Below are 14,342 nucleotides of genomic sequence, written 5' to 3'. Positions count from 1 at the left end.
ATTGTCCTGACTCCATTCATGAACCTTGGATTAGTTTGAGAAACTGCAGAATTTAGGCGTAGTGCTGGTATTTCTGTCTTTGAACCACAGGTCTCAGGTCAGGTTATGATGAAAAATTAGCTTTTTTCTCATTTAATGGGTCTTGGATGTTTTATACATATTAGTTTAAAAACCAATTATTTAATTTGCCCACGAAATCACACGCGTTGTCTTCTTCCCTTTTTTGCGCAATAAAAAGTATGTTCTTCGTCAAGGTCAACTAACTACTACTATATCTGTACCAAATTTCATGAAAATCAGTGCAGTAGTTTAGGCGTGAAATCGCGTAACAGACAGATTACTATACTCACAGTGTTACTTTCGCATTTACAATATTAGTAGGGAAGTAGGGATATGATTTCTATATAAGTATTTATCAAAAGATACTAATACTGAACTCCTGTCACTGAGTTGTCTCATAACACAAGTATTAAACTTGCTTTGGGTCAAGCTCAATCTGTACGTATTTCATTTAACATTTATAGACGAATCTTTAATTTTCATATGTACTCCGAACATCGTATTATCATGTTATTTCCTCGCATTGATAACAATCGATAGATATTCTAATCGCCATTAAACGAATGATATGCATCGCATTCATAATTGGTGGACATTTCTTTGCTCTTTGACGTACTTATTGATATTATTTTTAATGATATTGAGAACATTTTCGTTAGTGTTAATAATAAAGATTGGTTTAACGAAGATATAGTAGCTTCGAAATATTAAAGTGCAACGGTATTACAATTTTGTAAAAGTGATAGTTATATCAAAGAACAATAAGGTGTTTTATTTGAATCGTGCTTTTTCAAATGCAGTAATGAAAAGATATAAAGCAACAGTTATACTCAATCGGTAATGAAAAATGGGACGTGATTTTACTTTACTTTTTTGGTTAATATACATTTCCTTTCGCGTCACCGATGGTAAGTTTAATAAGAATTTTATTTTAAACACTTATTAAAAACTCTACTGACAAACAAGTTTAATTCAAGAACATTCAAGAAGTCAAGATAGAAAGCAGTACAAAATTAAGCATCACAAAAATTTAAAGATACGAGTCGTAAGGTTGGTACATACCATAACGCACTTGGAAATGTAATGGGCCTGAAAAGACTTCTACAGACATGATGCGTAACATCCTTAATTAAATACCTGACGTCCACAAACGCGTGTCTGAGGTTCATTGTCACAATCATCCGCATTCCTCCTTTTTTACTTAGTGGATAAATAAAATAATTACCCATATAAAAGCTGGGACCACAAAAAAAAACTTACTTACCTACTTCACCATCTACATTTTTGTAAAGTGACGCCTAAAGTTTAGTTTCGGAAATATTTAAAAGCATGTTTTGCATTTAAATAGAACAGGCGCTTTATCTTAAAATTAATGAAACACTTAAAACCAATGTATTGAATGCTTTCTATTAAACTTTTTAAATTAATTATATTTGTTATTATTCTACTATATACCATAAATTACTAATTTCACATTAATGTCTGTGAAAGCTAATTATATTGCATAGCTAAGGGAAAGAATAGGTACATTTGAATTAATTTCAGGGTGTCAGTTGCAAGGCATCACCCCAGGCCTCACACGGGTACCTGTAAACATATTTGATGTCGACCGAGGAGATATATATAGCAATCAAGTAATCAGCATTACAGGTTAGTAATTATCTTATTATTTACTAGAAACCTTTGAGGGGAAACAACAAAATATTAAGAATATTTTGAGAGAATACACAGACTTTCAATATATTATTGCACTAGCTGTTGCTCGCAACTCTCTTTGCGTGTTATTGGAAATACGAAGGTTAGAGTTATTAAATTTACTCAAATTTCCGAATATATTACAGAATAGCTTGTACCTTTGGCTTCCACATCACATGATCCAGATCTTAAATTTTTTTTCGCCAATAGAAAACTTGTATTAATGCTTCTGGATTTTTCTGTCGGTTCCGTTCCGTAGGAGAGCCGTGGGGTACGCCTATTACAACATTCCAGGAGTGGTAGACATGACGAGCAACTCGACTCAAGCTTAGAAAAGCGTCATTGACATATGACTGGCGGAGACAAAACCCGAATATTTGTTGTCTGTGATGACAACTAGTCCTTCGACGAAATTCTTATCTTAACTAAAAACGTGTTAATTTTTTATGACAACTTATTTAAGTTTAACAAAATTTTCTATTTGTGGTAGAGTTTTCACGAACTTTGGTGCTTCTCGTGTAACTTCTTGGCTTCCTTTGTAATTTTAGGAGTCATTGACATCGTACAGAGTGGCTTAAACTCGGGGCCGTATATAAGTGGTCACATTTCGGAAACAACATTCTATTTAACAACATCCGCTAACTACGAACAATATGAAGAACTGGAAACATTGGATACTTTTACTTTGACCGCGCAATTCCGTTGTTCAGACGGAAGTGCTATTACGCAAGTAAGTTAATAAACAAAATTCAAGATACCTACCGCCATGCCCAATATTATTAAAGTGTAGTGGTGGTACCCGCCAGAATCAAATGCAAACAAAACAAACAAAAGAATAATCAAAATCAATCAATAATGAAGAATGTGCCTAGCTTAGGTCCTTTCTACAGATTTTGATTAAACTGTAGCTTGTACATTCAAATTTTCAATGCAAGTAAACAAATATCCTATATTGTGTATTAATTCAAAAGAATACATCGCATTTATAAATTTAATCGCCATAAATTTTATTCTAGGTTTTCCAAATAAATGTCCAAGATACAAATAATAACAGTCCAGTTTTCCTGCCATCCAACGAATATGACATCGCAATTGCAACACCCCTCCTTCCCGGACACCAGATAACTGGGTGCCAACACAACATTGTAGTGAGGGACATAGATCTCACAACTTATAGAATAGATTTTGCACTGACTGGAAGCGATCTATTCGAAATTGAATATGATGAAGCATCCTCAACTAATGCAAAGGAATTCGTAGCCATTTTAAGGACAAGTACATTTATAAGGACACTACCTGAACCTGTTGAGCTGACTATTAGCGCTACAGTAAGTATTCATGACGAAAATAAAAAAAAACATCAAATAGTTTATACATTTGTCAATAAAAATTATGCCTGATCAAAAAGAAGTTTGTATACTTATAACTTTTATATGTATTAGACTATTTTTTGTTTTCCAATATCATAAAACCACAATAAAATAACAAATTAAAACGAAAAATGTTTGCGAACACATGTACATATGTGTTGGCAACACATGTACAAATTCCAATTAGAGACGTAAATGTGATACGATCCTTTATAATAATTTAATACTTTACCATCATAACATACAAGATTGATCACCTTATTATCCGGTGTAGCAATAAGTTAGGTAAGGCATGCATGTATATAAAATTAGATTATGTTGAAAACCGTCTGACACCAACTAACGACTAAATTATATTTAAATTGTTCTGAAAAACTGAAAATATATGATCATAAAACTACATTGATGTTATACGGGGCGTGCTGAGATAGAAAACACAAATAAAGTAAGTTCACCATAAGTTTGAACCTTTGGATTGGAATTCAATCCTTTACACAACATAAATCATATATTGACCTATTAAAGAGCAATTAATTGCGCAAAAAAGTTTTAATAGGCATACACTTGGTTACTTATGTTGAATGAAAAAACATCTGAAGCTCCCGAGAACAAAGCAAAAATTTTGTTACCTTCTCAGGCGCTGATGCTTTTGTTAAAAATGCACAGTATCCCCAGGCCTTCAAATATAACAGAGAAGACGTAAAATTAAAAGAGATGAGTAAACGTCAAGTATTTTACAACTCTTCCTTGCAATATTTTACTTGGGTTAGATTTTTTAACAATGAATAAGGCTTTACCAAATTGTTATTGCTTTTATTTCACAAATCTGTAGGCACAAAGACACCTTTGACCAAAAATATCTTATTAATAAATTATTGTAACGTCATGTACATCACAACAATAATAGGGTATTTATCAGAAAAAGGGAAATTAAAAGATAGGTATATTATCATGTTAAATTGCAATACTGACTTTCATATCTAGATAATTCTCAGCCGGTCCGGTTCGGTCACGAGATACCTCAATCTTTTTTCAATCAATACGAAGAATTTTAAATTACCTACATATTTAATTCAGGATGTTGATAGAACTGGAGATGATCCGAGAACGTCTTACGCTACCGTTAGAATAACCGCTGATAGCGATGCTGAATTTCCTGAAGAACCCGTTTTTTATCAACCCTTGTATACAGCAACGTACACAGAAGAGCACACGATAATACTTGATGAATCCATTTCACTACAGCAAGGTTATCACGAGCTTGTTGACTTTACTTTGAATGAAGGTAAAAATATTTCTTTTTTTCCTAAAAATAAATAAGTATTTTTCATCATCACCTACATCATCCTTCTGGTTTTATTCCTGTTTGTAACCTCATTTTTCTGGAGAGACCCTTGAGCTTGTAATCACGATCCTGAATCGGGTCAGTCAGGATTTTACGCGAAGCGTACCCCTTCTGACCGCTGTAGGAACTAATATACCACAAATTTCAAAAGAGGTCACAATTTAATTAAGAATTCAACAATATTAAAGGTTTGTTTGTTTCTATCATACAAGTATGATTAAAAGCTTACTTAAGAAGACAGACTTCCGGGTTCGATCTCCTTCATTTTGACTTGAGTAATGTGCTTATGTGGATATTATGTAGTAGCTGAGTTTACCAACTCATTCTAATGATCTCCTCTGTGCGATATATCTAGTATACATTTTTAACATAGTTATTATTTTTTCAGAATACAGTTCTTACTTTGGCGTAATCAGAGATGGGAACAACGTGTCACTCAACGTGACAACCCCATTATCAGCAGACATTTTGATAAGACAGCAGATCTATCTCGTAATAAGGGCTCATCGGGAATTCACAAGCGGCGCTACGGCCACTATTGTGGTACAATTGCCTGAAGGTATCGCTTTCTCGGCGATAAGTTATATATTTAATTCGAATTGTAAACTTTAATGGTTTTTTAAAGAAAGAGAGAAGGTGTTTCTTTTACTGTTAAATATATAGAATATTTTGTATTTTGTAACATGGAAGCATCACTTACTTTGGAACTTTTCTATAAAAAGTTGTTATTAAGACGAACCAATAGGTATATAACATCTCAGGCCTCAGAAACTACATTTTTATTTATGTGCTCTAATCATTTCTTTTGATTGTACCGAAACGAGAAAGAAATAAATAACCAAAAACTGTTTATGTCGGAATAAAACCTAATTTTACTGATTAGCTATATTCCTGGACTTCATCGAATTAGCGGTAACTAGTAATTTATGTTTTGTTTCTGCTCAAATGGCTTTATATTAGTTTGAGTTAAGACTTTATTTAAAAATAATTCAATTTTTCTTTTTCTCACAGAAATCGGTCTCCAATTTGAGCGATCCAATTATGAAGGGATAATTGAGGATAATACTTTGGTGTTGTCTAATTTGATTTTAGTCCAAGGCTACGAGAGAGTTACAGTTTCTGTCACTGTTTCTAATGGTACTTACTTTATTTATACTCGTACATAGTTTCTGAAAATACTTTAACGTCTAACTTCTTAAGTATTATATAAATATACTTTCACCTTTCAGATTTTTTCTTAGCTGAAATTCTAGGGAATGTTATAACACTGTCGATGCAACCGTTAACACAAGAAATTATTGATGAAAATACGTATCTCAACTTAGAAGTGGTTGCAAGAACAGAACGTAGTGTTGCTTCTACAGTGGTCACCCTGGAAATAGTTAAGAATGACACAATTACGCCAATATTTCAAAGGCCAGTTTACATTGGGTCATACAGTACGAACAATGTTCTTAATTTGGAACAAATTGAACTAATTCAGGGATTCGATGATACAGTGGAAATAACGCTTGATGGAGGTAATGAAGTTAATTTTACACCACCCTTAACTAATTCTCATCAGTCAGAATGAGTTCTTACTAAAAATTTGTAAAGAATATAGTTTTATGCACCAATCAATTCTAAACTAATCACTGAAAATCAAATTATAATCGTATGGGTGATTTTTGCACAAACATCTTACAAATATGTCTCCGTTCCATCGTGGATTTAGAAGATATGTTTTGGTTTTTACTGATCCAGGTTAGATCTTTCTATCGTTCTATCTACCTATAAATAAAATGTCAGGGGTGGTTTACTTACCCTTTGTTAGATGAAAACATTGTACATATCTCTGATTTATGTTTTTTCCAATAACTGAAGCATGCCAGATGTGACCTTAACTGGCAGCATTCAGTCAAAGTTTTATGAAATATAGCTATTTACAATGCTTTAGTCTACTTCAATCTTTGTAAATTTCATCGCTTTGACGATGGTAAAATATATTTATAGGTATTTAAAAAAAATCGGTATCAATATGAATGGTCTTACATAATTATGTTTGTAAAATTTTAACAATCAGATAATATCAAAACAGTAACAAGAACGCAGATAAAATAAATCTGATGACACAGTTTTATATGTAGTCGATGATATAATTCAACTATTTAATTTTTTAGTTATTGTATTTTTTTAATTTCCAGAATATTCTGATCTCTTCCGACTGAATAGGAATGGATATATATCAACACTTTCTGTAGATGACTCGCTACCTCTTGAAGAACTTGGTGAACAAACTATAATTTTAACCATTCACGCGAGGAAATTCAGAACTGTTGGTGCATCAGCTTCCATATATATAACTTTACCTGAAGGTGCTTTTGATTAAATTTCATATACCTATCCTTTATGATAAAATTTATGTAATTATTTTATTTTACTTATCGTTAATTTATTCCTTATAAAATATTATCTTATGGTTCTGTGACTTACAATTATCTATTTCTTACGTGTTGATATTGTATTTCAGAAATAATACTTCAATTCGAACGAGAAAATTATGAAGGGACTATTACAGACAACGTATTGGAAGTATCGAATATTGTATTAAGTCAAGGCTTTGAAAATAACGATGTTTCTGTCAACGTATCAAATGGTAAAGCAGATTTAAAATAATGTTTCAACCATTTAATATGTTTTCAAATCACTTGTTAAATTAAATTCAGTGAAATCTCTACATAAACGTAATATAGGAACATATACTTTCAAACTTAAAAAAAAATGGCTTAATCTTTTACAGAACTCTTCTCTACATCTATTGAAGACAACATTATAACGCTAACCATGATGGAACTAACTAATGATATTATTTGGGATAGCTCATACTTAAATTTGATAGTGATGGCGACAACTACTCGTAGTTGGGCTTCAACGGTTGTTACTTTGGCTATAATAAAAAATGACACTGCCACGCCTCTGTTTGAAAATGCCCTTTATTCAGCATCTTATAGTGCAGATGACGTTTTAACTATACAACCAATAATTATTATCCAGGGTTACGATGATAGTGTGGAAGTAACATTAGACGGAGGTAAATTTTGGCGTCTCTATACAATCAAGTTTTCTCACAATATACTTGGAATTTCATCTCCATTTTTAAATATTTCATAGGATCAAAAACAATTTTTAAAGTAGAACAATCTACAGTTTTTTAATTCTGCAACTACTATATTTTTAATGATTTTGTGTAACTTTTGCTAGTGTTATTTTACAGAACACGCTAATCTTTTCCAATTAATGAGAAATGAAGAATCATCAACACTCACTGCAGAAACGATTCCACCAATCATATTCAGTGAAAGAAATATAGCATTGACAGTCATAGCAACAAAACCTCGAACAGTTGGATCTTCAGCTGTTATCAACATCGCATTACCTACAGGTATTACTTTTTAAATTTACTATCTACCGCCCAGGTCTTCGTTTCTCTGAGAATTCTCAAAAATCTATACGTCATTATTTCGAGGTAGGTGTTTTATTAAATCGGTTAGTGGTTCTGATTTTACATTAATAACTAAAATGATCACTTTCACATACATACATCATGCCTTTATCCCTAACGAGATTATAAGCTCAACAATCTCGAAAAGATTTTAAGCTCACGATTAGCTGGATTTCAAAGTCACTTTTTTCGATTACCTCTGTATCTGACCTGTATTTTTTTATGTATACATACTAATAAAATACAAATTTTTCATACAATGATTAAAATATATACTTTTAAATATTTGCAACTTTTGCCTTAATTATGATTGCACTTGATCGAAGGTCTACGGGGTAGACAGAATTATGGTTTAATAATGGAATTGATATTCAAATAGAGACAGGCTGCGCCCTTCGCGTGCAAGAATAATCCTAAGTTTATAAGCATATCTCTTAGTCGCTTTACACGACAAAATTTCACAATTAGTCATTTTCCTAATCTTTCACTTTATTTTCACAGATAGAATATTGGAATTTGGAGCAACCACCTACAGAGGAATCTACCAAAATGATAATCTATCAGTAGAGACTTTAACTATAATAACAGGTTATGAAAATTCTGTAAATTTCACCATTGATGGCGGTAAGTGATCATTAATTAACATTTATATGATACTTTTATTGAAGTACTTTAATATACACTAATATTATAAAGCTGAAGAGTTTGTTTGTTTGAACGCTCTAATGTGAGGAACTACTGGTTCGAATTGAAAAATTATTTTTGTGTCGAATAGACCATTTATCAAGGAAGGCTTTAGGCTATTTTACATCACGCTGCAACTATGAGGAGCAAAGAAATAATGGAAAATGTGAAATAAACGGGAAAATTATTTATCCTTGAGGGATTCAATGATGTCTATAATAACTTTTCCTTGAGGACGAAGTCACGGGCACAGCTAGTATTTGATAAAAATTTTATATTTACTATATTTATCATATATCAAATAATAAAAAAAAAATGGCCGATATGACCCTAGAAATAAGGTCCTGTTTTTTCCTTTCAAACCGCACTGGTACCTCGAGCATACAGTTATATTCAAATCTTATATCTGACATTGACACCCGCAAATATGATTATAAAATAAAATATATTGCTGTTTAATATTGTACCTACGTTAATATTAATGAAACCGGCACCAATAGAAATAAGAAAAGGACCACTCCATCTCTTTCCCATGGATGTCGTAAAAGGCGACTATGATGGGATCGGCATATAATCTTGAGATCCTTCTTGTAGGCGATGGCCTAAGCACTTTTCACTATTTGGATCTAACTCTATTATTACGCCAAACAGCTAAACATGACACAACACCTATCAGTCTGTTTAAGACTGTTGGCTCTGTCTACCCCAAGATATATAGACGTGGTTTTATGTATGTATGCATAAGTAATTTGCTTTAAAAGATCAAATCTATTTCAGATTACATGGAATATTTTACCTTCTCAAACACTTTAAATGAAGTGACCATAGAGCTGTTGGAACCACTTCCGAACTCGGTCATTTTCGAAAATAATTTCCTGCAGCTGACCGTTAGCGCATCAGGGTTAAACGCCTTGAGTACTACGGCTTCTCTAGTGATAGAAATAATAAAAGATGACCTTACTACGCCACTATTTACCCAAAATATTTATTCAGGCGCCTTTACTGATGGAATCATTGAAATACAAAACATGAGTTTGGTACAAGGGTTTGACAGCACTGTATCTTTTCGACTAGATGGAGGTAAATCCAACCCATCCATTTCATGAATAAAGAATAAGACCTGATGTTGCTATACATTTATATATGATTTTAATAAATTTATGATTATAACGACAGCTTTCATTAGAATGATATCCATAGAAACGAATGTTAGAAAAATTGTAAAGTAATAACAAGCTTTTATAACTTATATATTTTTTAATAAAATGTTAATTTGGTATTCCAGATGATTCACAATACTTTAGCATCATCGAAGAAGAGAATGAAGTTACGTTGATGCTATCAAGTATTATACCAGAAGATGTTATATTTAATCAGAAGACTTTAGTTTTCAGTATTTTAGCAGAAAAACCGCTTACAGTAGGAGCAAATTCTGCCATTGTAATAACATTCCCTTCAGGTAAAAAATTAAATCAATATCTAACGATACCGAAATCCTTTATCTAAACAACTTACAATTATACAAACGATCAGAATGTAATGCAATAAATATACTTCTAGCATTAAGTCTGCTAATTGTGCTTGCTATAACCTATATATTTTGTGCATTATACTCGTAGAAGAAATTAAAAAATATTTTTTGCAGAACTTACCGACCTGGCTGTAATGAGATTTTCTCAGAATACCTACGTCGGATCTTTGGACCACGGTGTGTTAAATCTTCCTGATTTAATTCTAAATACGGGTTACACTGAAAATGTTCAATTCTTTTTGACCGGAGGTGAGCAATTTAGTTGAAATATAATTTAATCCCTAAGGTCAAACTGAGTCACTAGCTGCAAAAACGATGCCACGTTTATGATAAACAAACATAGTGCCGGCTTTAGAGAAATTTTAAAACTCAGCGCGAGAACTGAAGCTACTAGCACGCTCATTGTTATTTCTTTGTACCATACCAGCATGGAAACTAGGTGATTGATTGACTTTTACAACACCTACAAGATCATTAATACTTATAATACATACATAATTTATCAATACAATTAAATACCTGTTGACGTATTGTTCTAACAATATCTCAGTACAATTAATTTTTAATAACGTAACATTTAACGTCATTAAAATGTTTTTTTTTTGCAGATCTTAGCTCTTATTTTACACTTTCCCATACAAATGAGATTGTTTCTATAACTGCAACTAATGTACCTGAAGATGTCATTCAAGAAAATAAGTTTATTATATTGGAAGTTGAAGCGCGAAGAAATAGAGCTATATCTGTTTTTAGTACAATAGTCATTGAATTAATACACGAAGATACAACTGCAACGATCCCTGTTTTCAATGCAGCATATTATAGAGGAAGCTTTGATTTAGAGGAAAATCTTCAGTTTTCTGATGAAATGTACCTCTTGCAAGGATACGATGATTCCGTCACATTCGAACTGGAAGGAGGTAAAGTTGTCATTGATTAAAAATTCTGGCAGTTTATTTTAAAATGTCTTATTGTAAACTAAAAGGCAACACTTTTCTTAATAACAAGAATAAAATCAAATAAAATATTTGCAGCGCTGCTAGTACCCAACGGTGTAAAACATATTCAGAAAAATAAGTAGACTTAAGTCACTCTGAAATGTTTGTGGAAAACAAAATGAATATCGTTCCAATAAATTTTCTCTCATCGTATTCATCTTCTCATCTTCTGATTAGCAAATTACCTACCAATTAAAAGTACAGATAAGGATATCAAGTACAGAGAGGACTTTCATCTCGGAAATAGTACTAATAAGTACCTTATTATTTGCGATAAAAGTCAATGTGTTGATATTGCTAATCCATAAGCTATTTGAAAAACAATGTTATAATCTAGGCAAATTATAGCATTGAAAACATTTATCTAGTACTTAAGAACTATCTCCATGTTAATAACAAATTTTTATTTCAGAATTTTCGAACTTTTTCTCGGTAACAGATAATAATAACCACCTCAACTTATCTGTCCATGAATTACCTGAAGACGTCTGGAATAGTAATCAACAAATCATTTTTACACTAATCGCCAAAAAACCAGGAGATTTGAACGGCTCGGCTGCTGTGATCATTGACATGCCTAAAGGTACCTTCATCCATGCACTTTAATGAAAAATTAAACTTATCGTTGTGTCTCAAGTTACATTGTTCAATATTTGAAAGAAGACATTAAGTCTGCATGATTACGGTAAATTACGTATAATACCTGGATGACCGCTCGGTCTTCGGTGAACGTCAGAAAAACAACAAAAAGAAGTAAAATTTAAAAAAACGGTCAAAAACTTACCAAAAACCTCAGACGAACCAGTATAAATTAGTAAAAATAATAATCGGTAGACGTCACAAAAACAGTAAAAATAAAAAAAACACATCAAAACTTAGAGAAAAAAAAAGTAAAATTACATAAATTCAACTATATATTGCCAGAGAAATGAACCTGGGTATTCCAACGTGAACAACGATAGCCATGTGATGCCGGCAGAGAAGAATAGCACCACTTAATATCTTCCGGTGGGTATTGTAAGAGGAGATTGCGGGGTTAAGTGGAATTGGGGCAGCAGCGCCTCCTAGACTAATATATAAAAATAGGCGAGAATTAATAGATACTGTGGTAACCATACCTGCCATTCCAGCATGGTGACCAATTCTGGGGAAGCCTAAATAAAGGAGTAAACTTTTATGGCTTGTAAAGGATTCGTTATTAACGCGCAGTCATACTGATCTAATATATTTTATACTTTCAGAAGTTGACGAAAACTTGACCATATTAGGATTCGAAAGGTCGAGTTACATAGGATCTATAGATAATGACGTTGTTACCGTCCAGCCGATTACACTTACGGAAGGTTACACTGAGGATGTCATTTTCACTATATTTGGAGGTATGTGAAATTAACTTCTTGCTTTAATGTACTAAGCATTGAGATAAGAATAATGTTCAAAAATATGTACTCATCTTTCAGATCTGAGTAACTTCTTCACCTTTGCGCGTAACGGAGCAACAATAATCTTGCAAACGAACAGTGCTCTTCCTGAGGAGTCCATACCTACCAATGGAATTATTGTGCTCGGAGTTCAAGCTTCCACCGCCGCTGACACTTTGCCGGCTGTCACCACGGTCATTCTCGAGGTCATAAGAGAAACGCCGCCAGTTTCTCAAACTCTGGAGTTTGGTCAAACTTACTACGTTGGAACTTACACGGCTACAACCGACAATATCCTAGAGCATCCCATATCATTATCAGAAGGATATGACGAAAACGTGCAGTTTACTCTCGTCGGTGGTATGTTTAACTTATCACAAACTCTCATAACACCCTAATTAAAAAGTGACAAACGGAGTTATTTTGAATCTTTTTTTTTACTTACAGACAGTTCGATCTACTTCACAATTACACGAGATGGAAACTCTCTGAACTTAACTGCCAGCGAGGCGATCCCGCCTGGAGTCATTGCCAACAATAACCAGTTGATATTCATTATCAACGCTCAGTCACCGAATGGAGCCACTGCTCAGGCAACTATAGTCATACTGCTTCCCAATGGTATATTTTCTTTAATTACTAATTTGCGGGTACCAATAGTGGACGCAATTATATCTTCTAATGTACTTTTTTACTTTCAGAGGTTGACGAAAGCTTGACCATATTAGGATTCGAAAGGTCCAGTTACATAGGGTCTATAGATAATGACGTTGTTACCATCCAGCCGATTACACTTACGGAAGGTTACACTGAGGATGTCATTTTCACTATATTTGGAGGTATGTGAAATAAACTTCTTGCTTTAATGTACTAAACATTGAGATAAGAATAATGTTCAAAAGTGTGTACTCATCTTTCAGATCTGAGTAACTTCTTCACCTTTGCGCGTAACGGAGCAACAATAATCTTGCAAACGAACAGTGCTCTTCCTGAGGAGTCCATACCTACCAATGGAATTATTGTACTCGGAGTTCAAGCTTCCACCGCCGCTGACACTTTGCCGGCTGTCACCACGGTCATTCTCGAGGTCATAAGAGAAACGCCGCCAGTTTCTCAAACTCTGGAGTTTGGTCAAACTTACTACGTTGGAACTTACACGGCTACAACCGACAATATCCTAGAGCATCCCATATCATTATCAGAAGGATATGACGAAAACGTACAGTTTACTCTCGTCGGTGGTAAGTTTAACTTATCACTAACTATCATAACACTTTATTTAAAAAGTAGGCAGATGGAGTTATTTTGATTTTCATCCTGTTTTTTGTTACAGATAGTTCAATTTACTTCACAATCACACGAGATGGAAACTCTCTGAACTTAACTGCCAGCGAGGCGATCCCGCCTGGAGTCATTGCCAACAATAACCAGTTGATATTCATTATCAATGCTCAGTCACCGAATGGAGCCACTGCTCAGGCAACTATAGTCATTTTGCTTCCCAATGGTATATTTTCTTTAATTACTAATTTGCGGGTTCCAATAGTAAACGCAATTATATCTTCTAATTTTTTTTTTTTACTTTCAGAGGTTGACGAAAACTTGACCATATTAGGATTCGAAAGATCGAGTTACATAGGATCTATAGATAATGACGTTGTTACCATCCAGCCGATTACACTTACGGAAGGTTACACGGAGGATGTCATTTTCACTATATTTGGAGGTATGTGAAATAAACTTCTTGCTTTAATGTA

At 33.3% G+C, this 14,342-nt stretch overlaps 1 protein-coding gene across 11 annotated transcripts in view; it reads left to right on the top strand.

The window, feature by feature from the left end:
- Window positions 1-633: 633 nt before the first annotated feature.
- The window catches only part of LOC106133343 (uncharacterized), a 33,534-nt gene continuing 19,825 nt past the window's right edge, over window positions 634-14,342 (top strand). For 8 of the 11 annotated variants that reach the window (XM_060945013.1, XM_060945015.1, XM_060945008.1 and 5 more), the window contains exons 1-25: window positions 634-968; window positions 1,606-1,710; window positions 2,304-2,485; window positions 2,772-3,083; window positions 4,203-4,410; window positions 4,859-5,029; window positions 5,482-5,607; window positions 5,700-5,990; window positions 6,654-6,824; window positions 6,980-7,105; window positions 7,250-7,540; window positions 7,724-7,891; window positions 8,453-8,575; window positions 9,413-9,715; window positions 9,921-10,094; window positions 10,281-10,415; window positions 10,775-11,086; window positions 11,577-11,747; window positions 12,406-12,543; window positions 12,625-12,945; window positions 13,033-13,206; window positions 13,287-13,424; window positions 13,506-13,826; window positions 13,919-14,092; window positions 14,174-14,311. In XM_060945013.1, the coding sequence (XP_060800996.1) occupies window positions 908-968; window positions 1,606-1,710; window positions 2,304-2,485; window positions 2,772-3,083; window positions 4,203-4,410; window positions 4,859-5,029; window positions 5,482-5,607; window positions 5,700-5,990; window positions 6,654-6,824; window positions 6,980-7,105; window positions 7,250-7,540; window positions 7,724-7,891; window positions 8,453-8,575; window positions 9,413-9,715; window positions 9,921-10,094; window positions 10,281-10,415; window positions 10,775-11,086; window positions 11,577-11,747; window positions 12,406-12,543; window positions 12,625-12,945; window positions 13,033-13,206; window positions 13,287-13,424; window positions 13,506-13,826; window positions 13,919-14,092; window positions 14,174-14,311 (4,834 nt within the window). In that variant the 5' untranslated portion in view covers window positions 634-907. The remainder of the gene's footprint in view (window positions 969-1,605; window positions 1,711-2,303; window positions 2,486-2,771; window positions 3,084-4,202; window positions 4,411-4,858; window positions 5,030-5,481; window positions 5,608-5,699; window positions 5,991-6,653; window positions 6,825-6,979; window positions 7,106-7,249; window positions 7,541-7,723; window positions 7,892-8,452; window positions 8,576-9,412; window positions 9,716-9,920; window positions 10,095-10,280; window positions 10,416-10,774; window positions 11,087-11,576; window positions 11,748-12,405; window positions 12,544-12,624; window positions 12,946-13,032; window positions 13,207-13,286; window positions 13,425-13,505; window positions 13,827-13,918; window positions 14,093-14,173; window positions 14,312-14,342) is intronic. The other 3 variants (XM_060945012.1, XM_060945009.1, XM_060945018.1) reach the window with 3 other exon arrangements.

The sequence above is a fragment of the Amyelois transitella genome, chromosome 7, assembly GCF_032362555.1.
Source record: "Amyelois transitella isolate CPQ chromosome 7, ilAmyTran1.1, whole genome shotgun sequence".
Taxonomy (NCBI): Eukaryota; Metazoa; Arthropoda; class Insecta; order Lepidoptera; family Pyralidae; genus Amyelois; species Amyelois transitella.
The sequence above is the reverse complement of the archived record's forward strand: the minus strand, read 5'-3'. Positions and strand labels throughout refer to the sequence as shown.